Source organism: Aspergillus brasiliensis (genome assembly GCF_001889945.1).
Source record: "Aspergillus brasiliensis CBS 101740 unplaced genomic scaffold ASPBRscaffold_4, whole genome shotgun sequence".
NCBI classification, from domain to species: Eukaryota; Fungi; Ascomycota; class Eurotiomycetes; order Eurotiales; family Aspergillaceae; genus Aspergillus; species Aspergillus brasiliensis.
In genome coordinates, this window is record NW_027137445.1 from 2,682,886 (window position 1) to 2,704,858 (window position 21,973).

At 49.4% G+C, this 21,973-nt stretch overlaps 7 protein-coding genes across 7 annotated transcripts; 3 read left to right on the plus strand and 4 right to left on the minus strand.

Annotated features, from left to right (window-relative positions):
• Positions 1–36: 36 nt before the first annotated feature.
• On the minus strand, positions 37–1,975 carry ASPBRDRAFT_29158 (cytochrome P450; the record flags this gene model as incomplete). The annotated part of the gene is made up of 5 exons (XM_067622624.1): positions 37–108; positions 173–1,200; positions 1,255–1,441; positions 1,503–1,720; positions 1,792–1,975. 5 exons carry the CDS (start codon positions 1,973–1,975, stop codon positions 37–39), a joined length of 1,689 nt encoding a protein of 562 aa, XP_067481253.1.
• Positions 1,976–4,058: 2,083 nt separating this feature from the next.
• ASPBRDRAFT_29159 (uncharacterized protein) lies at positions 4,059–5,354 on the minus strand (the record flags this gene model as incomplete). The annotated part of the gene is made up of 1 exon (XM_067622625.1): positions 4,059–5,354. The coding sequence occupies one exon, from the start codon at positions 5,352–5,354 to the stop codon at positions 4,059–4,061; it is 1,296 nt and encodes a 431-aa protein (XP_067481254.1).
• Positions 5,355–5,634: 280 nt separating this feature from the next.
• Positions 5,635–10,177, minus strand: ASPBRDRAFT_41793 (uncharacterized protein). Its single transcript, XM_067624659.1, has 7 exons — positions 10,095–10,177; positions 9,191–10,046; positions 9,041–9,139; positions 7,550–8,979; positions 7,309–7,494; positions 6,054–7,257; positions 5,635–6,003 (listed from the first exon to the last, which is right to left on the minus strand). Exons 1-7 carry the CDS (start codon positions 10,129–10,131, stop codon positions 5,859–5,861), a joined length of 3,957 nt encoding a protein of 1,318 aa, XP_067481255.1. The 5' UTR covers positions 10,132–10,177; the 3' UTR covers positions 5,635–5,858.
• A 170-nt stretch (positions 10,178–10,347) lies between these two features.
• Positions 10,348–12,179, plus strand: ASPBRDRAFT_41794 (uncharacterized protein). The gene has a single exon (XM_067624660.1). The coding sequence runs from the start codon at positions 10,487–10,489 to the stop codon at positions 12,035–12,037; it is 1,551 nt and encodes a 516-aa protein (XP_067481256.1). The 5' UTR covers positions 10,348–10,486; the 3' UTR covers positions 12,038–12,179.
• A 282-nt stretch (positions 12,180–12,461) lies between these two features.
• On the plus strand, positions 12,462–14,241 carry ASPBRDRAFT_41795 (NAD(P)/FAD-dependent oxidoreductase). The gene has a single exon (XM_067624661.1). It carries the CDS (start codon positions 12,875–12,877, stop codon positions 14,159–14,161), a length of 1,287 nt encoding a protein of 428 aa, XP_067481257.1. The 5' UTR covers positions 12,462–12,874; the 3' UTR covers positions 14,162–14,241.
• Positions 14,205–15,976, minus strand: ASPBRDRAFT_194900 (Zn(II)2Cys6 transcription factor; the record flags this gene model as incomplete). Its single annotated transcript, XM_067620804.1, has 4 exons — positions 14,205–14,363; positions 14,411–15,112; positions 15,171–15,850; positions 15,904–15,976. The coding sequence occupies 4 exons, from the start codon at positions 15,974–15,976 to the stop codon at positions 14,205–14,207; spliced, it is 1,614 nt and encodes a 537-aa protein (XP_067481258.1).
• A 3,025-nt stretch (positions 15,977–19,001) lies between these two features.
• On the plus strand, positions 19,002–21,134 carry ASPBRDRAFT_194901 (glutamate--cysteine ligase; the record flags this gene model as incomplete). Its single annotated transcript, XM_067620805.1, has 7 exons — positions 19,002–19,012; positions 19,069–19,141; positions 19,187–19,252; positions 19,299–19,411; positions 19,459–19,584; positions 19,632–20,181; positions 20,235–21,134. 7 exons carry the CDS (start codon positions 19,002–19,004, stop codon positions 21,132–21,134), a joined length of 1,839 nt encoding a protein of 612 aa, XP_067481259.1.
• Positions 21,135–21,973: the final 839 nt, after the last annotated feature.

The following is a 21,973-nucleotide window of genomic DNA, read 5'->3' on the forward strand; positions in this document are numbered from 1 at the left end:
GTCGCTAATAGCAGCCTTGTGCAGCACCAACTGGAATCAGGTGGCTTTCTCCGCAAGATGAACTTTCACCATCGTCCCATCGATAGGCTTCGCGGTGACCTGCATAGTCTGAAAATCAAAGTAAGCCACGGCTGCTGTCAACTCAAAAATGGACAAGAAGTAAGAAACTTACATTAAATAATTCCGTCTCCACCTCATACTGCCCCTTGACATCCAAGATAGGCGTCCCAGTCGCATCCCGCGCAATTGCGCCCACCCCCACCTTCTCGAAATCGAAGCGCCTGACTGTACACGCCAGGATCACCCGGGCCTCCAGGTTGGCCAGCTCTTGACCAATACAGTTGCGCGGGCCGCGCTCAAATGGCCTCCACGCGCTGACGGGAATACGATCGGTTGCGACCGGGCCATCTACCTTGTCCTCCACGTTATCCGTTGACAGTCCCAAGCCGGTGTCGGTGTCTCCCAACCACCGCTCCGGGAGGAATTCATCCTTTGTTGGTCCATAAACACTCTCGTCGCGTTGAATGATTGTCGCGTTGTTATACATGACCACCCCGTCCAAGCAGAGCGTCTTCCCATCCAGTAACTGTACGTTGAATCCTGAACCAGGGGGCATGTACCTCGCCGACCCGGATGGTGGATACAGTCTCAGGGTCTCTTTAATAACAGCAGAAGCATACGACATCCGCTTCAGGAGTTCTTCTCCGCCCGGCGCAAGCAACTTCTCTTGCACGGCAGCCGGGGATGGATCCGAGCCAAAGAGGTCGTTTAGCTCGTGGCGAAGTTTGTCCAGCACGCGTGGAGTCCGACTGAGAAGATAGAAGGACCATTGCAATAGGATACTGGTGGTATCGTGGCCGGCAAAAAGGAAGGTCTTGAGCTGATGGCAGGTCTCCTCGATAATACGGGTATCCAATTGATCGATGTCCTGTAAACTCAGCGAGAGAACACTCCGGGAACGTTTGCCCGTCGACTGGGACTTGAGCTCGGCAAATTTTGTCTTGATATGTTCAGATATCAGGTAATCGATGCGTCGAGTCAGGGCTCGACGCCGCCAGATGACTCGGAGGTTCAGCCAGCCCCACTGTACGCTGCTATCGCTACGGTATGTGGTAGTCAGCTCACGGTAGAGGCGGACGAGTTCATCCTGTTCACTGCTGTCGAGCTGGGCGTGGAAGTCCTTGTCCATGGTTACTGCGCCTGGGGCAGGTTAGAATGAGGAGCGTACCGCATAATAATAGATGTGTAACACACCAATAATATCAAAGGTAAGGCTGACGCATCGCTCGTCCAGGGAGAACTCCTCTCCACTACGAGCGTACCGGTCAAGAACATCCGTGAACTGCACCGCCTTGTCCAAGACACATGGCAGCAAGGTAACGAGATGCTGGGGCGCAAATCCTGGGTTAAACCGCTTGCGTAGACCCTTCCAGTACTCTCCCTAGAGACATATGTTATCTTGAGAAAGTGTATACAAATAAAGCATATGAGTATCGACTTACGTTCTGCGTGACTATAGAATGCGGGCCCAACAAAGGCTCGAACGCGCCCATGGTTGGCGACTTCTGCATACTATAGGGAAAACTCTTGGTGCTCCGAGAGATCTGTTCTGCGACCTCATGACTTCCGACCACACACAGCCGATACTGTACAGGCCGGAGATCAAAAAGCATAAGAGGAGGATTACCCAGATGTTCCTGAATTTCGCGAAACACGATGTCTGATCGACGGTGTTATCGTCAACTAGATTGATTCTATGCACAGAACGGCGAGGGTTTTGTTTCAGCGTACCGATGTGTCTTTTCTCCTCACCTCGGGCAATAAACTCGTGAACCGCTTTCAAGTGTCCCCAGATGACGGAGGGAGGGAGTTGCGGCCAGTCGGCATACTTCTTGAGACGGGAGTCGCGGACCCGGGTTACGATGTAAGAGATAGCCAGAGGCAGGAGGATCAGAAGGATAGTTTGGGCGAACATGACGGTCGCTTCATGCTAGTCAAGTCGAAGGAGTATTCGGCTGTCTAGATCGACATGAGATGAGATGGAGTGGGATGGGGGAATGGGTTCGGAAACGAGAAATTTTCCTGTTCCTGGAGTTCCACTTGCCATGGTTATCCCGTGCCCTTCTCGAGTTTAGTGGTGGACGACAATACTTCGGATAAGCTGCTTATCTACTTAGTGCTCCCCCAAAAAATACACTAGAACACCACCTGGCCTCATCATAGCCTTGCATTAGTTTTACATGAACGGATTCGATATATAATTAAGTCCTGCTTCTACTGGTTTTCGCAGTGGCACAACAGATCATTCAAATCATTATCGTGAGGGGATTTGCTCAGCTGCGCCATTACTGTAGGACGACCAACGGTGTGCTTCATCTTCAGGGAGTAGCCAAAGCCACAGGGAACGAAACAGCCATAAAGCATTACAACGTACTAACATGCACAGACCCTTAGCCGGCCTACATTGAAGGCGGAGGTATGTAGGCTCCGTAACTATACCTGGCTGCTTTTCCGGTGAACACGATCGAGGGAAGGAAGCCTTCCTCATGTTTGTATCATACAAAGAATCATGGACGTAGAGTGTCATAGAAAAAGAACCCGTAGGATACTATCCTCGTTACATCACCATCACGGGCAGGAATAACCTCATGAAAGTAGGTGGGCGTGCTGAATACTAAGTACCACAGCTAACTTCCCGGGCCAGGACCTGAGATACCATTATGTAGACTATCCCTAATAAGAAGAATAAGAAGCACACTCGGTGCTCGACTCATATCCCCGGCGCAGCTGAGCGCACTCTTTCAAAACGCTCCTTCCAACGAACACATTCCCTAAGCCTAAGTCGAGAAAGGTAGTATGCATCTTCTATCCAGATCGTCCATGAAGGACATGCCTTATTCGGTCGTCCACTGCGCTAATGGCTGCACGAGTAGTGTCAGTAGACTTGAACTGGTCAATTTAGAGATGAGTTGCTAATGGCCTACGTTCGGGGTGAAGCACTACAAGACCAGTGGATAGTACTTGGATATAAATAGAAAGCGGCAAAAGATGAAAGAGGACAATTTGACCGAGCTCCAGTAATGTCTTGCAGTGGACGACCCATAAAAGGGGCCTCATCCTTAGCTCTAGCTATTATTGATTATCGTTGATACAAGTTAATGCGTAGAAGTGTTGCGTTATATTTCTTGTGTAGCGCCTTACCAGGTAGTTCATCATGTTGTCATTACCGAAGTAGTTAAGGGATCTACCGGGGCGTCTCGAAGGACCTCTGCGAGCATCAACAACATTCCATTACAAGAAATAAGATATAGAATGAACCAGAAACGATCCAGCGGGGTCGAACGCAAGTCACTCAGATAAACAAAGAACAAAAAAAAACCATGGGGAAGCTTAAAGTTTAAAGACCAGTGTATCGTGTTCCCAATTGAGCCATCTGGACCCGAAGGTCACCCAGCTACCCTAAATTCATCACTAAGTAGAACCCACCATTTTAAGGAACAATTCACTAGTCTAATTTACCTGCCTCCGCAATGATAATGTAATAAAGAACGTTCAGGCTAAACAACAGGAAGACACATATCTCCCTTCGGAACCTCTTGTCGGCACATTCACTTTTTGGTCACACTCAGCCCTCGAAGCCTTCGTGATCGAATATACTTGCTACGGGTTTGGACCGGCAATGAAACAAGCTCTAATTTTTACAGTACTATCAATTAGGTCAGATCAAACGCGGGTAAGGTCAAGTGCAGATGGCAGCAGAGCAACGCTCCACGGGGGATGTCTTTATTCGATAATGTTACTTATTTGATCAGAACATATTATGAATACTATGTCTGTAGGCATCCGTGTGTCATTTCTGTACTTTCATTGCATATTAGGACGGAAAGGGAAACTTTCTACAAATGCCTCCAGGTTGAAGCCTGCGCGATAACCACATGCTGTCACAGTATGTTCCAACTTCTCCAACTCTCAACCTGCCAAATGCCCCATTCCAATTTAACAACCAACCACAAATCTTTGAGGGTTAGGATGTTTGGGGATATGTGTCTCCCTACAGACTAACGTGTGGTTTGAAAAAGCACCTCAAAGCCTCCCAGCAATCGCTCCCTATCCTGCCGCGAAAATTTCCCATTTCCGGCATCCTCGATCAAACGTGTTGCCTTTTCCAAGCTCGCCGGGAATACCTTTCCAACCAGCGTCCGCACAATTTCCTTTCGGGCCACTGGGTTATCAATTGCAAGCAAGATCGCCTCGAGAATATGCGATTTATTCACGAATCTTGCATCTCCAGCCTTATTGAGAAGTCCCTGCATCTTGCGATTATATAGCAGCCGGTACCATCTTAACTGCTCTGGCGGATCCTCTTGAGAACCTGAAGGCCGTTCATGCTCTATTGGATCCATATCCCTCATAATCCATTTAGGGAATGTAGCATAGCCTAGGAACCGTGGCATGGTCTGCGCCCCATCCCAGTCAATGATTCCACTCACTTTACACTGCTCATCGATACGGATGTTCGTGGAGTCAAACTGTGGCACTGCAAGCACGAACGTTTCGTCCTTTTCGTCATTCTGTCTTGTCGACAAAGGCATACATCCGATCATCATTTCCAGAATAATGAGACAGCCAACACCAATTGAGCCTTCTTCTATCCCGCCGGGTGATATCATGAGACGTTCTCGCAAGAACTCTGCAGTGGACTCGTAAGGACCATACTCCGCATGCTGAATATCAGCCCCTGACCCCTTCCGTGAATAGTAGCATGGAAGCATCCGAAGATCGCCGTGGTCATCTGGACCCAGCGTACCGATTCCATCGAAGCAAAACCCGTACAGTTTTGCCATGGTCTCTGCAACACTGTCCAGTATGCGCAGTCGTTTTTCATCCAAAGTCATCGCCCCTGACTTATCAAACCAGACATCCGAGACCAACTTTCCTGGGATAAAACTCTCAATGATGTACGGTGTACCCAGGATATTTTCTGATGAGGTGCTGAAGTCATATACTTCTGGCATAGGAATATTGGCTCGCTTGTGGATGAATCGCATCATTTCCACCTTCGCAATCATGGCACATTTGGCAGTCTCTGTGCAGTGACCCGGACGGCAGCTGATGGGTAGGCGGATGACATAACGCACTTTGTCATCGAATTCGATCACATTAATCAGATTATGACTGCCTTCATGACGAAAAAGTACATTCGCAGTTGTAAAAGTGTCTATTGTTTGCTTTCGACGGACTTCAACGGCTAAGGAAGTGAGTGCGTCACGGTTGATCGCGAGAAGACCACCGGATCGCCCTTCCGCCGGAGCTGGGAGTGGCGTTTCGGTGCCTGTGTCACTTCTATCAGACATTGCGAATGTCTTGGTCGTTTTATAAATGAGCGTAGAGAAACGGTTGGATCGAAATCGGAGTGTGAGATAGATCTTGCAGGTATGGACCACAGTATAGCGAATCTAACATTTTTGATTATAAGTATAAGATGAGAAAAATTCACTGGGTCTTCATAGCACACAGTGAATACTATCTCCAGTTTCATCAGATTATGATCAGTACTCGGTCTTGTCATAGTATTAATGACTGTGTGCAAGCCTCAGATTCTTCGAGTATTATGCAGTGGTCGAGACGGCTCTGCCCGTTTCAGGAAGAAGACTCCACACAAGCTATTGTTCACTATGCTTTACATTCGCTTAACTAGATCGCACTTGTCTAAGGTAATATTCGATCAATAAACAGTCCCGCTTGTCCTTCGCTATTTAAGGTGGTATCTTGAGAGAGCAGTAGAGGGCAGAATATCCCTCAGGAATATCATCTTTGCGAATTTCAGAACTATGTTCCTCATTACATAGTATCAGTGACTATAAGGCTGCTTCAGCAGTGGCACTGAAACTGTGAACACTTCCCCGTGCTTCGAACATTACCTGGTTCGTCTCCAAGTTGTTGCTACTATGGATGGGTATAGGGTCCTCGTCCGATGGCGTTCCCCAACCACCTCCACCGGGACTGGCCTTAAGATTAGCCAAGTGAAATTGCCAGAAAGATTGAAGACTTACGTGTGAATAATGATACGCTCCCCAGGCTGCACTTTGAGCTCCATTTTCCCACCAATATTGATCACTCGCTCCGTTCCATCCAGCTCCTTCTTCACGTACAGATTCAATCCCGCCTGGCCAGCCTCACCACCTGCCAGACCATATGGCCGGTAGACGCGGCGTTCACTCAGCATAGATGCTGACAGGGGAATCCGGAACTCCAGCTCTCGAATCACACCGTCTCCGCCGCGGTAAAGCCCCTTGCCGCCAGACCCCTTGCGGATAGAGAACTGTCGCAAAACAACCGGGTACCGCAGCTCGTACACTTCTGCATCGGTGATCCGAGTGTTGGTCATATGGACATGGACACCGGATGTGCCATGCCAGGTTGGGCCAGCACCGGAACCACCACATATGGTCTCGCCGACGCCGAAGCCCGGGATGTCGTTGCCGTTCTCGTCGAGTCCACCCATACCGAAGGAGATGATGTTGCAGCATCCCTGAGAAGCTGCACAAGCTTGGAAAGCTCCTAGTACGACATCTGTGATACGCTGCGATGTGATAGGATTTCCAGCGCAGACAGCCGCGTACCCAGATGGGTTGATGAGCGTGCCGGAGGGAATGATAACGTTGATTGGAGCCAGGCAACCCTGATTAAGTGGAATGTCGACATCAATAAGTGCTCGCAGACTATAGATAATTGCTGAGTGGGCGATTGCTTTCGGGGCATTCAGGCAGTTGAAAGTCTCTCGCCCAGTGCCAGTGAAGTCGAACTCGGCAGATCCGGTCTCTGCGTCAATACGTATTTCCAAACGAATCTCCGTGCCATCGTCCATGAAATCGGAAAAGCGGAGAGGCTGACCAGCTGCCTTCTTGCCAATGGTTTTGAGCAAGTCTCGTACTGCAGTTTCGGCGTTCTTTTTGATGGCGTCCATGTAAAAGTGGACCACATCAAGCGTGTTCTCTTGAACAAGACCTTCCAGTAACTGTGCGCCTTTCTGGTTGGCTGCAATAGCCGCTTTGAGGTCGGAGACATTGTCCTTGTAAGTGCGAGTGCCACTGCACCCTGGGTATGAGGCTGGCTCGTCATACAGGAACTTTCGCACCATCCCCTCATCGAACCGGCCTTGCGATACCACTTTGAATCCCATCGTCATGGCACCTTCCTCATATAACATTTTACTATCCGAGGGCATAGACCCCGGCGCGATTCCTCCGATCTCAGCTGCCATTACAGTTAGGCACCAGTACCCCAATCAGAAGTGGTGCGGCTTACCGTGGTGCCCTCGTGAGGCGACATAAAAGATAATCTTGCTGCCCTGTTGATCCCAGACAGGAGTGATGATCGTTATGTCTGGAAGATGTGTTCCACCGGCAAGTGGATGATTGGTCAGGATGTGGTCTCCTGGCTTCAAATCTCCACCATACTGTTCATGCTGATACCGCACCGCATACTCCATACCTGAAAATGGCTCAGCTCAGTTGTCTGTTGACAAATACGGGATAACGCTACTTACTGCCGAGGTGCACAGGGACATTAGGTGCATTTGCAACAAGCTTTCCATCAGGCGAAAATACTGCACAAGAGAAGTCTAACCGCTCTTTGATGTTAGTTGAGACGGAAGTCTTTTGGAACATCCGGCTCATCTGGTCGGCAACCGACATGAACCGATGGCCAAATATCGAAAGCTTGATTGGGTCGACCATCGTTGCATTGTCAAGTTGGTTCTTGATTGACTGAACATTCAGAATTACATGGCGAGATAAGATTGTGGCTGATGCATGGGGCTCCACGACGATGGTCTGCGTCTTGTCGATGATCATTGCTGGTCCTTGAATGAAGCTGCCCGGCTTTAGGTGCTCCAAGAAGAATACTGGTGTGGGGACACGCCCGACTCCAACAAAGTACACCTCTGTGGAATCGTCCTGGCTCTCTTTTCCAATTGTCAATGTCGTTATAGAGCGCAACTCGGGCTGCGGCGCCTCTGGGGGAACGGAGATGGCCTTGCCTACTCCACGTACTCGTATATCTTCGACTAGGATATTGCGACCTGGGAAGGTAAAGGAAAATTCTCGCTGATGCTCCTTGATGAATGCTGCTCCAAAATCTCCGTTATCTGGCCTGATGACCATAAGTGTATTATCGGTGCCTTGGTACCGGAGATTGAGGTACACCTCATACTGTATGCGAGTCTCCTCAATACCGTCTGTGGTCAGGGCTTCAGTAACCTTCGACTTGAGAGCTTCGATACGGTGATTGATCGTTTCCATTGCGCTTGTGGTAAGAACTCCAGATGCAGGCTCTTGGGCCTCATGTACCACATCAGCAAGAGCCATTCCGTACGCAGAGAGAATCGACGAATAACGGTGGATTATGACCGTTTTTATGGACAGCGATGATGCAATTGCGCATGCATGCTGTCCACCTGCTCCTCCAAAACAGGCCAGGTTATGTGCTGATGTGTCGTAGCCTCGAGCTTCCGTCAATGCTCGGATGGGCTTTGCCATAGATTCATTTGCAACCTGAATAAAGCCCAGCGCAATCTCCTCTGGTGTCTTCCTGTGACCTGTCTCGGCGTTGATCTTGTCCGCCAGTTCCGTGAACTTCTGGCGAGTGACCTCAACGTCGAGGGGCTCGTCCTCGTTAGGCCCAAAGATTTTGGGGAAATACTCCGGGAGCAGACGGCCTAAGAACAGATTTGCATCTGTCACTGTCAATGGACCTCCTTTGCGGTAGCAGGCTGGCCCTGGATGTGCGCCTGCAGATTCTGGTCCGACTACGAAGAGCCCGTGACGCCAGAACAGAATGCTGCCACCACCAGCCGCGACTGTATTAATGTCCAGCTGCAGAGCCATCACCGTCACTCCTGAGATGGTGTTCTCAAAGGTATGTTCCAGCTTGCCATCATACCGTGAAACGTCGGTACTGGTGCCGCCCATGTCAAACCTGGCTATCTGGTCAGCGAATATAATCTATTATCGAGTTGATTCCTGAGATATGAGCATACCCTATAACAGGTTTCCGGTCTTCTTGGTCATAGGAGGTGCCTGCGTAACCTACAACACCACCTGCTGGGCCTGACAGGATTGCGCGTAAACCGGAGAACCTAATCACAGTGAGTTTGATTCAAGCGCTTAGGTGGAAAGAAGGTAAACACTTTTGGAAATTCACCAGACCTCCGTCACTCTGCATGAACTCGCAGCGCGTGTCCGACGATTGCAACTGATCCTGGAAGCCAGACCGGAAACCCTGGATATATCGTTGAATCACTGGCGTCAAGTAGGCGTCTGCCGTGGCTGAAGCGCCTCTAGAGGTCATTTTGATCATAGGAAGGAGCTGACTAGAGAGCGAAATCTGTGTGAATCCAATCTCATTGGCAATCCTCTCGATCGCCAACTCATGCTCCTGGAAAGTGTATGAGTGCACGAGACAGACAGCGATGGAGCGATATCCTTCATCATAAAGATTTTGCAAGCTCTGTCTCGTCTTTACCTCGTCTAGAGGCTCCAAGACGCGGATGACTTCTCCACTGACTCCCTTCTTCAGGTATGAATCCGTCTGCAACGCCGCTTCAAGGCATTCCTTATCTGGAACAGGGTTCTGCTGGTAACCCTCTATGGTGACTCGCTCATCGACCTCCACTATATCCTCATAAAGCACGTCGGGTCTTTGAATGTTCAGCGCGAAGAGCTTAGGACGCGACTGAGTCCCAATGCGGAGTGCATCCTTGAACCCCTTCGTGATTAGCAGCGCCACGCGTTCTCCTTTTCTCTCCAGCAGCGCATTTGTGGCTACCGTCGTCCCCATACGAATACTGACGCTGCCAAAATCTGATGTGGTAAGTTTCTCGTCTCGGGGAAAGCATTTTCCTGTCGCTTGTTCGAGAATCCGGCGGATTCCTTCAATAGGAGCGTCTGCATAGTTGGCTGGATCTTGTGAGAGTAGCTTGACGACGATGTCTTCTTTGCGACCTTCTACAATCCCCAGACAATCGGTGAATGTGCCACCGCGATCTACAGAAGTCAGCTTTCCGGTCACTCATCCCAGGCCGCGTAACTCACCAATGGCAATTTTAATATTGAGTTTTGAAGAAGACATGATAACTGATTGAATAATACGGACGAACACATGCGCTAAATTGGTTCTCCCAACGACTGGCGTGGTCTTTATAGAGTGAGCTCCGGTATGCATCTCCAGCAGTGCCTCGCTCCAATGCCGGCGCTATCTTATCGTGCCCTATCATGCGACCTTAACTGTTTCTTTGTTATCGGCCTCGCTCCGACCTTCCCCTCGTCTTGACTTCTGAAGGTGGAGTGCTGATAACAAATGCCGAAGTCTTTATCAGGTGCTCCTATACGATGCTATTTATTTACTATATATCTACTGGTAACACTCAACGACATGGTCGAGCTGCTTCTCCCACCTCATCGATCCAGATACTACACTGGTCGCCATGACTACTGACCAGAAGAAACCTGACACCGATAGCTGCGCCCCCAATGAGGAGAACATCAAACATGGACAGATGGACATCCTCGGCCGTCGGCCGGGGCACGGGGAAGATGTCGCGGTGCAGTTTCTCGTACAGCTCGATCCAGCCATCATGGCGGCACCCATTTCCGACACAGAGGCGCGCCGCGTGCTGTGGAAGATTGATTTGATTTTGATCCCATTGATCATGGTCACCGTCGTGCTCGCCGCAGTCGACAAGGTCATCATCTCCAATGCCGCTATCTACGGTATGGAAACCGATACCCATCTCACCGGCGATCAATACTCCTGGGTGGGCTCCATTTTCTACTTTGGCTACCTGCTCTTCGAGTATCCCTCTGCGCTGCTCATTCAGCGGCTTCCCGTGGCAAAACTCTACGCGGGCATGGTCTTCGCTTGGGCGATATTGATGCTGTGCACGGCCGCTACGCAGAACTTTGCGGGTCTGGCGACAGTACGCTTCCTCATGGGCATGCTCGAGGCATCGGTGTTTCCCATCTCCAGCATTCTGACCGTCATGTGGTGGAAGACGAGTGAGCAGCCTATCCGGGTCGCCTTCTGGTTCAACCAGCTGTCATCCGTCTTCTCTGGAGTTGTCAGCTATGGCATCGGACACACTCACACAGCACTACACCCTTGGCGAGTCCTTTTCCTCGTGCTCGGTGCATTTTCTATTCTCTGGTCAGTCGTCCTATACTTATTTCTACCCGACTCCCCAGTCCAATGCTGGTACTTCTCCGACCGCGAAAAGTTCGTGTGCCTAGAGCGAGTCAAAGACAACAACACCGGGATGGAAGACAAGACGATTAAATGGTATCAAGTGCGTGAATGTCTTCTCGACCCTAAGACGTGGCTGCTGGCTCTTTTCTCGCTCGCCCAGAACATCCCCAACGGCGGGCTCGTCACATTCTCCGCCCTCATCGTCACCGGACTCGGCTATTCATCCCTGATCACCACCGTCCTAGGCATCCCCACCGGTGTCCTCGCCACCGTATGGCAAATCCTGCTCTCGTTCCTCACCTCCCGTCTGCCAAATTCCCGCTGTTTCATCATCGCCGTTTCCAACCTCGTCCCAATGGCCTGCGCCATCCTCATGTGGAAACTCCCCCGCTCCAACAAACACGGCCTCCTCGCCTCCTACTACGTCTTCTACACTTACTGGGCTCCCTACGTGCTATCTACCTCCCTTCCTATGGCCAATACCAGCGGTCACTCCAAGAAGTTGACTCTGAATGCTATCTTCTTCCTCGCATACTGCGTGGGAAATATCATCGGTCCACAGGTATTTCGCTCCACGGACGCCCCGAGTTACTCGCACGGATACGAGGGTCTACTGGCTTGTCTAGTTGTTGCTATCGTCGCTATCTCAGCTTATGGATTGCTCTGTAAATGGGAGAACCAGAGACGTGATCGTGAACAGCAGCAGCAACAGCAGTCTGTTACTGTCACAGAGGATGCGGCATTTTCAGACTTGACGGATAAAGAGAAGAGATCGTTCCGGTATACATATTAGTGTAGTAGATTATAATACGGATCATGAATACTGTAGAGGATAATACTACCTAGTAGTAATCACTAATCAGACTATCGCTGCAATGATTTTTTACCACTTAGTATGACATTGCTACTGTCTTACTTCATCTATCAGAATTCGCAACACTTAATCAACCCCTTGATAATACACTTACTTACCCAATACTACATGACATGAGATCATCTTCCCAAAATACCAAATCTGTATACATACCATCTCATACAAGATAAATTACTTACTTCTCCGCATTTACTTACTCGCTACTAATATATTTAGCAAGATAACACGAGCGGGGTAAGTAGTATCATAAATCGAATCGATCATGTGGCTGGCGGATACCAACCCGATAAGAAACACTCTACTAACACTCACTTTACTAGTAACGTAGGTAGGGTATTATAAAGTTCTAATACCAAACCTACAGGCTAGAGAAAATTAACAGGCATCCTGGTAAGGGAAGGTCGGAACGAGAGGCCTCATCCCGCGTCGTGCTTTCTTATCTGATCATCATCCCCTTCGGTCATGATCCTGCTATCTACTGGGGCTTTATCGTGATAAGGAGTTGCGCTATACTACAAGGCAGGTCGGTGCGACGTGGATCATACTATCCAAGTGAGGCGAACTGAGGGGTTAGTTATTTACTAGTCTGACTCTGGGGGTTTCATTACTATCTAATGCTTCGCTGACTTTCGGGGGTGGGTGCTTGATGGTATACTACATACTCATGGTATCTTTATATTCGAGTTAGGGTGAGTAGCAAAGTGAGAACAGGAGATTTCCATGCATATTCTGGGTTAATCGTTTGAAAACACTACAATGGACCGAAATACAAGAATCCTCATCGTTGGAGCTGGCTGCTTCGGCACTTCTACCGCGTATCATCTCGCCCAGCGCGGCTTCACTTCCATCCGTGTACTCGATCGATATCCCGCGCCATCGTGCGAGGCCGCCTCAACCGATATCAGCAAGATCATTCGCAGCGACTATAACGAGCCTCTATATGCACGCTTGGGGATCGAGGCGATTGCCGCTTGGAAGTCTTTGGACTTGTTTCGTGGGCTGTATCATGTCCCTGGCTGGATTTTGAGCGCATATAAGCTGTCGTGTGCGTTTGTGGAAGGGTCGATTGAGACGTGCACCAAGCTTGGGGTGGAGGGATTGGAGCGCCTTTCGCCGCAGCAGATCCGTGGGCGGTTCCCACTTGTGACGGGCGACTTGGATGGGTGGAATATCAACGTCTGGAATCCGACGGCTGGCTGGGCGGCTGCCGGGGACGCCTTGCGACGCATGGCCGTCGCGGCACAGGAGCAAGGGGTTGAATATGTATCTGGAGAACAGGGCTGGGTCAAGAGGTTGTTGTTCGATGAGAAGAAGCGGTGCACGGGAGTGATCACGGCTGATGGCTCAACGCATGTCGCTGACTTGGTCGTGGTGGCTGCCGGAGCTTGGACGCCAACATTGCTGGATGTGGCGGGCCAGCTGACAGCTAAGGGCCACAGCGTGGCACACATTCAGCTCTCTCCGGCGGAGACAGCTCACTACTCCACACTGCCTATCATGGATAACCTGGAGCTGGGCTATTTCTTTCCACCGCAGGCAGATGGAGTATTTAAGATGGCGCACAGCCAGTTCATCACGAACATGCAGACGGACACCCGGTCCGGGAAAAAGACATCTGTTCCTCACACCTTCGTGGAGAATCCGCAAGATGATCTCCCGCTGGAAATTGAAGCTCAGATGCGCCGAAACCTTCGTCGTGTCCTACCAGAACTAGCCGACCGTCTCTTCTGTTATACTCGCCTTTGCTGGGACGCTGATACCGCAGACCGCCACTTTCTGATTTCACCACACCCTAATCATCAAGGGCTATACGTGGCTGCCGGAGGATCAGCTCATGGTTTCAAGTTCCTTCCCGTGCTGGGCAAGTATATTTCCGACTTGCTGGAAGGAACACTGGAGCCCGAAATTACGCGACAGTGGCAATGGCGTGCAGGCCAGACGGTGACCGCGAAGAATCTAGCCCATCAGGATCCGGAGTTGGAGTTGAGCGAGCTGACAGGATGGAAAGGGCGAAAGACTCAAGAGAGAGGCTCGCGGCTGTAGTAACCATCTAGATAAGCAGATGGAACATCTATAAAGAATAAATCTATGTTAGTGCTAGCTTCCACCCTCCGAGAACCGTCATCGCATGTTCCCATTCAAAGCGTGCCGTCTCCCCTGACATGGCGTCGTTAATAAATTCATTTTGGTTGAGGTCACGGCGTCGCCAGACCATCTCTATCACTTCTCTCGCCGGGGTGATATTCTAAACCATTAGCGTATGGAATGGTATATGCAGGTGGACAGACGTACGCCAAACCGACGAATAGCCTCCAACTCTTGAAAGATCCGCAGAACAACAATTCTGTCATCATCACCAGTAACACAGCAACCTGCTAGAAAAAGGGGCCATAGAGGGAGCACGGCAGTGCGCATCATATTGGACTTGTGCGCTTGTATGAGATCGAGAATCTCGTGAACATAGCGGTTTTTCTCTTCAGGGCTGAATGATGGACACGAAGAAGTTGGTTTAGAGGAGGAGCATATCTCGCACAGAAGCAGCATTGCACCTAAGCGGTTCGCTTCAGCAATGGCCATACATTCTTGCCCTGAGTCCAAGTTAATATTTCCATCGGGTGGCGTCTGACGGAGCACTTCCAATGAGTGCTTCAGCCCATACACACTCTGAATGTTCAGCTCATGCTCTTGCCATGCCAAGTTAGTTACCTTATCTATCAATAGAAGTAGCGTGTGGCTAAATCCCATATAAGGGTCGATAATGTCTGAGGATGGGCTTGAAGGCAAGGCAGGAAGACATGGGTCTGTCCGTGGGCCATCCCACCGAAAGGCCGTTCGGGCAAGAACGAGGTGAAAGGCAAAGTAGCGGTCAAAGAAACCAAGAAGCTCTTGACTGTGTTGCGACAATGGCTTCCGACGTCGTTGCTTTCGTGCGGACATGACATCGTGGAACCCATTAAGGTGAGTCACCCACGATGAACGACTATGATCCGAGATCTAGCAGTGTCAACTCTCTTATCTGAGTTAGTGTATCACGGTCATAGATTCCCAATACCTCAAACCAACAGAGCATTAAAACAAGCCCCAATATCTCATCCATCTCCCAATCCGACCAGCTGCCTCGATCTAGAAGAGATTGGAGGTGGTGTAGCGCACGGTGGTGGTGCTCCAAAGCAGGGACGCGATGCCGCCCATTGGAAAGACGAAGAGTATTTGCGGAAATGGCCAACGCCGCATGATAGATGCCTTCAGAACTGAGAGCCATGGGCAGGATCAAGTATCGATATGGATTGGATTGCACGTTGTCGACTAGGGTCGAGCTGCTGCAGATGACTGCCTCAAAGAACGCCAGCAGCATCGGGTCCTCGCTGGAACGATTCAGGGCCGTGACTGGCATTGTATCCATTGCAGGCGGTAGTAGAAGACGTTGTGGGTGATAGGGAGAGAACTTGTCATTGTCCCTCTGGTGCTCCACACTGAGTCGATTCACGTCATCAGCGGATGTGTTTAGGAACATCCACTGCCGATGCGAAATAGTGGGTGGCGAGTGTCGTACCATCTTAACCAGCTTCTGCTCATCGGGGACATCCTTTCTCTTCTGAGCATTCTTTGACCATACACCGGCTCTTCCATGGCAGATACCCTTCGCGACCGACTCGTCAAGCCAGGTCAATTGCAAGCTGTATTCGCAGCACCGGTTATTTCGCTCGCAGCGACGGCAGACGGGGCGGCTCTCTATGGTTATGTTAGCTTACAGACGCTCTCAATCTGAGAGAGAGAGATCATACCGTCGCACTTCACCCTCCGGGCCCTACAAGACCAGCAGCCCGTCCGGGTGCGAGAGATGGTCGAGGGCGCCATGAGGTGAAGAGAACTGACACGGAGAAACGAAGGAGTGGTTATCCGAGGCCATTTATAGGCCGCGCGGCGAACCCCGGCCTTATCAGCGAAACCTTAAGAACAGGAGAGAAAGCACCCTGACATTTAAAGCGCAGATCGAGGAAGCTGACGTTCGATATATTTCTGGGTAGTTTGATACCTATGATTGCACTTACTGTGTGTTGATACTCTCCAACTCCAATTGCATTCCGACTGGCTTGGACGCGTCGACGTTGCCGCTTGTTAGGCCCAGATTTGCTACTTAGCATGCATCAAGGGTTTTCGAAATTTATCGGACTTATAGTGAGAAATATACGAGTGTCATAATCCTTCCCTTGCTGTGACATCTCACTGGCCCAGAGTTCGAGGCCTCGACACAAGCAGAGTAAGTCAGATCATCTGTTCTAGCATGCGGCTACTTCCATGATGGGAAAGATCCATGAAGTCAATCAAAATTACTGTAACCAACTTGCACGTGAACAGACGCTTGGAATATCCAGCCACTGGTGTCGCAATCAGCTCTGAAGTTGTGCTGTCAAGTCAAATGTCGTAGGGTGTTACTCCGTTCGTCCGATGAAGCATTCCACATCTTATCACTATCTGGCATGCTAACGATTGAATATGCGAGCATGAGAAGTTCATTCCTACGCCGCAGACGGTCGATAAATATTCTAGTTACTTGGTGGATATATTGTAGACATTTGGTAATAAGGATCAGTAAGTACTTTATACAACGAATCACCCCTGCTTGAGGTAGCATATCGGTATCCACTCAGTCTCCTATCCGGGGATGACATTGGGTAACGCCACAGAAGAATTACCACTCTTCATTACTTCTAGTATTAAGTCCAATAACATGGTACTTGAGGAGGTCTACTAGGATTACAAACAGCTGATCAGAGTACAATCATAGTATCATCTTTCCGCTTACCTACAAAGTCCTTGTAGCTATAGATGCAAATCTCGTATCTAACTCCGATTAAGGGGCACACCTTGCGGACAGCGCCGAAATTCAAGACTAGCATCAAATTCATTATTTTATCAAGGAAACGATAGTAGTCAGATATAGAATACTTGGGATATTTTACTCATCACTCCGACTCCGCGAAGCATGATGAGAGATACTGAAACATTCAAGCCTTCTTACTTCAAATGATGTTTATAATCAGAGCTCATGAATAGTATATGTAATGACCGTCAAGAACTAGCCAACTCCATTATAGTACTCAAGTTATGCCCAGATACATGAATATCTAGCTATATTGTGCTTTGGGTCGAAAATGTCATATCCTCACCACAGACTACTATCGACCTTCTCTAGCCTTGGGGAAGTTTTAAGAGTTTTCTACGGGCACTACGTGTGAGAAAAGGCGAATAATACCTATCGCCTCAATAGTATATATATTATTACGTACACTACTAGTATAATTTTTATATGTACCACGTTGGAGGAAATAGCTGGGCGGGTCATGGTGAACAACGCAGGGAGAGCGGAGGCGTATTACATCTGTTGCATATCACAAGATCTAGTGTAGTTTGAAAATGATAGACCATAAGAGTAATAGACAAGAGCTTGAAGGGTGGAAGATGATGCGGCAGCCCGTGACCAGAAGCACGTGGCCTCAGCCTAATGGGTTCCTTTTGTTCCTCTTCTTCCTCTTTCACTTCCCCATCTTGTCCACAGACATGCGATTATTTCATCATTGATGAGGATTTACAAGTCGCATTTTAGGATATTCCCGATCGCCATCACTGCTTTATTTGATTCCTTGGCTCTGGCTATGGATGCTAGCCTTTTAGGGCAAATGTATGGCGTCCCTTGACACGCTGTACTCCCTGCACCGACAAATTGAATCGGCCTATGTACCGCCTCAGCCTATATAAGCCATGCTGTGATGCATAAACCATACTCTGAAGTCTTTCGCGACGCGGGTACCTCACATGCCAAAGGGATTTTCATCCACTTACGAAGCCTTTCTCGGCGGCAATAGAATCGCGACTCGTGAATGGCAGCCCGTCGCAAATGCATACGTACGCTGGATGGGAGGACATGGGTTGGAAGCGAGGAGTTAACGTAAATCAGACGGTGAACACGAGTGAAATGCGGAGAACACCGACTCCCGAAGGAATTCATCGTCTATTTTTGTGGTCGGTCTCAGGTGTTGCAGATACTAGTGGGCATTCGAAGCAACTTCAGCACTATGCTTACCCCTTACGGAGCGCGCTTCTTCCAAGAACTCCATCGAAGCAATTCACGATCTGCATTATATAGGCCTTGGCGATAATGCAACACGTACTTGACCAAGGACTCATGTCCTCAAGGCAGAGTTTCGGTGGAAGATCGACTTTTCAATGTACTCCAATTATAACCGGGGCGACTCGGAAATGATGCTGCCTTCAGTTTTCGATGACCCTGCCAAGACCAGAAGTATGTGAGTACTACTGCTTCAAGAGATGCAGGGGATTTAGCCCTGTCGGTCTGTGGCTACCAGCTGATGCGGCTGTCTAATTAGTGACCCAGATTCAGATGAGCTTAAGACACCTGGGGACAAAGCCTACTGGCTCTGGATATCCAGACTGAGATGCCGAAAATTATTCTTGCAAGAAGTGCCACCTATCGAATATCCAATACGCCCTATGTGGCCATTGTCGTTTCAGACATGATGAGACATCATGCAAGGGGCAGCAACGCGGAAGCTGCAGCCTGCCATTACGCCATTCATGGCTCGCAAAAAAGCGTAATTTGTGAGAATGCTTGATTGGTCTTCCATGGCCTCTTTCAGCTGCCCACGAGCATTACGTACGAGGCAGCATACTACTGTCAGCCAAGCCATGATTGTCGCGCTACTATGATCGACAACGACGCGTATAATCATGGTCTTAGATCAATCCCTTTACTTGCATCTTGAGGAGACTATATATTGGTGCTCAATAACCTACCATCATGCCTAAATGTCTATACTCAAATAACTCAGTTACGAGTGATATCATTACTATCTAAGTGAAAATGGGTCCACCGTATGTTTCATTGTTGTCGCACTTGGGGCAACCATGTGTGTCTAACTTCCCAGCAGGGTGAGCGGAACGCCGCTTTCATGGCAAGAGCTTCAGAAAGTTGCACCTATTGCTCGTCAAGGAGCCGTAGAGGTAAGTGCACCCTACCTTCTGGATGCATGTCGCTAACGGAAGAAGCAATTGCTATCTTTATGGAAGAGACAGAGAGGTAGAAGCGATCCGGAGCCACTATGGGGTGACGAGGTTTGACATTACCTGCTGCAGTTGGAGGAAGATGCTGACTCGACAGATTGAATATACTCTGGTCAGCCTCAATCCAAGCACATCACGAGCAACACTGCTTCTTAACCAAGAAGATATCCTACGGAAAGAGGAACTTCAATGCGCTAGTGCTCAGGAAGTGTAAGTATATAATAAGCATTCAAAGACAGGATACTGAGACATAGTAGTGAGCCCTGGAACGAAGTGAAATTACAGGCGGAATGGGCTCGGCATATGGTTGAAGCAACTCCAGGAGAGCCATACGGAGGGGATATTTTGGATTTACTCCGAGTTGAAGGCAATATGAAGCGACGGTATGTTCTTCCTACTCTACAAGTAGGTCAACTATTGATGTCTTTAGACGGAAATTGATCGGGCAATATCTATCACCCGACCAACACCCTGTGCCATTGTGTGTCTTCCCTGGCCTAGGTGAAAGGGGGCAGTTTACACTCCCAGAAAGTCCGCATGAAGCCTCTCTTGAACAAATCTGCTGTCCCATACCGCGCTATATAATGATGACACAGAATCTGCTAGCACGGCGACAGCGACGTGTTGAGAGCTACATTCCAGTTTTCCGGGACGAGCAGACCAAAGCACCTTTTCATGACAATTCTGTGTCATTCGAATACCCCGCAGTGCATCCCCCAGGTAATGGAAAGGAGGGCCATGTCCATCTGGATGGGATCGGCCTCGGGGTCGGGAATTGCTGCATTCAGGTTACGTTCCAGGCTCCTAATGAGATTGAAGCCCGATGGTTGCATGACCAAATGATCGCACTGGGGCCAGTTATGTTAGCACTTACCGCTGCCACGCCGATATACAAGGGCTACCTGGTAGATACAGAAGTGCGCTGGGACCGAACTTCTGAATGCTTTGACGATCGCACACCGGAGGAATTAGCCACCACGGTATTATGCGCACCCCATGGTTCTCTTGGCGTCAACTAACTGATGCAATGCAGCCGCCACGGTATTCTTGGAACCGCACATATATCTCGCAAGAGAAGCCAGCCAACTTGGACAGCAAATATCCATTGACACCCATGAACGAATCGGTCAAACAACGCTTACTAGATGGTGGCATGGATGAACCTTTGGCGATGCACTACGCCACAATTCTATCACGAGACCCGATCGTGCTCAACCGAACAGACCTTGAAGACTTCGACCTCAATAGTACGGGCATATTTGATGTCTATTACAGCACTGTATGGCAACACGTCCGACTCAAGATCCCATTGAGCGACGATGGGCCCGGCTGGCGCGTGGAGTTCCGGCCGATGGAAGTACAATTGACCGATTTCGACAACGCTGCTTTCGCAATTTTCATGTACCTTCTTTCTCGAGCCATCACCGAACTCCACTTGAACTTCTATGTCCCTATCGACCAGTTGGGTGACTCCATGGAGCGCGCACAGAAGCGGAATGCCGCCCTCGAAGAGCGCTTCTGGTTCCGTCGCACCGGATGGTCATCCGCGGAGCAGTGCGAGCGTCCACCGCGCCAGCGGAAAGGATGTGTAAACTGCTGTTCCAAATCGAATGCACATGCATCACCGTCATGTGCTCTCCTCACCGCGGATGAGATCATCAACGGTGAAGACCCGAAGGTGCCCTCTAGCTTCCCCGGACTGGTGAACATTGTGCGCGCCTGGTTACAGTACAATAACACGCCCGTGCCGGAGCAAAAGAAGATCATGCCCTACCTGGATGTGATCAGTAAACGAGCCAGTGGGGAGCTTCCCACCCCAGCGCAATGGATGCGCTCGTTTGTGACCGGCCATGAGGAGTACCAGCGAGACAGCTACGTGAGCGAGAAGATCCGTTATGACCTGATCCAGGAGATTGTCCGGATGGTAGACTGATGAGTCGATGGCTTTTTGATGCTCGCAGGTTTTGGTTCATATGCATACTAGGATTTAGAAGTATTATAGATGACTCTTGTATCTATTCAATTATGACAGTTACGATCATACCATTTTTTGTTCAATCCATATATTACTATGCGACGAAATTAGCACTGAACAGCAAGAGAACACGAGACAATAGACTAAATGATCGACGTAGGGTACATTCCACACTTCGTCATGTCGCAGATTACGCTTTCTCTACTGCAGATCAGTTATGCCAAATAAGTTTTGACCAGGCAAGGCCGTTGAAAGGGGTGAAAAGTTAGTACTGAGTTTAGGTTAAAGAAATGTCTGCCGCCCGCAACTTTAACCCTACATTAGGTTCAATTACCCTGGTGCCTGGCACTTTAATACCTCATCCATGTACTCAGTACTCACATACAGCGACAATCAAGCATGCAGAGAAAACGGAGTGAATAAGAGGAAGCAAAATTGTATGAACTACGGCGGTCATAATCAATAAACCCCACCCCCTGCAGGCAGTGTAGTACAATACCCAATCTCCAGATCAAGGGAGGCATACGTATCATCATCACGCATTATCCGCAAAAGCGCCCTCCTTCTCAACCTCTACCCAAATACCAAATTAATCACGGTATAGGGTAGTCGATAGCAGTCGCCATAAGCCCCGATAGAACCCTTTTCCGACTGCTGAATGAGTACGCGACCCGAGCAACTCGCTCAGAGGCCCTATCACCAATGGCAATGGGCCCAGACAGTATGTAGATCATCGACACTTGAAGCTACATGGAAATTTCCTCAATGGGATCAAGTTGAAACAATATTGAACTTAA

Bases quoted from the DNA above. Each gene is read 5' to 3' on its own strand.
- ASPBRDRAFT_41793 (XM_067624659.1), bottom strand. From the start codon at position 10,131: ATGTCTTCTTCAAAACTCAATATTAAAATTGCCATTG. The intron at 7,258-7,308 runs GTAAGCCGCACC...CTGTAATGGCAG, and splicing joins CGCCTCACGAGGGCACCACG to CTGAGATCGGAGGAATCGCG. The intron at 6,004-6,053 runs GTAAGTCTTCAA...TCTTAAGGCCAG, and splicing joins GAGCGTATCATTATTCACAC to TCCCGGTGGAGGTGGTTGGG.
- ASPBRDRAFT_41794 (XM_067624660.1), top strand. From the start codon at position 10,487: ATGACTACTGACCAGAAGAAACCTGACACCGATAGCTGCGCCCCCAAT.
- ASPBRDRAFT_41795 (XM_067624661.1), top strand. From the start codon at position 12,875: ATGGACCGAAATACAAGAATCCTCATCGTTGGAGCTGGCTGCTTCGGC.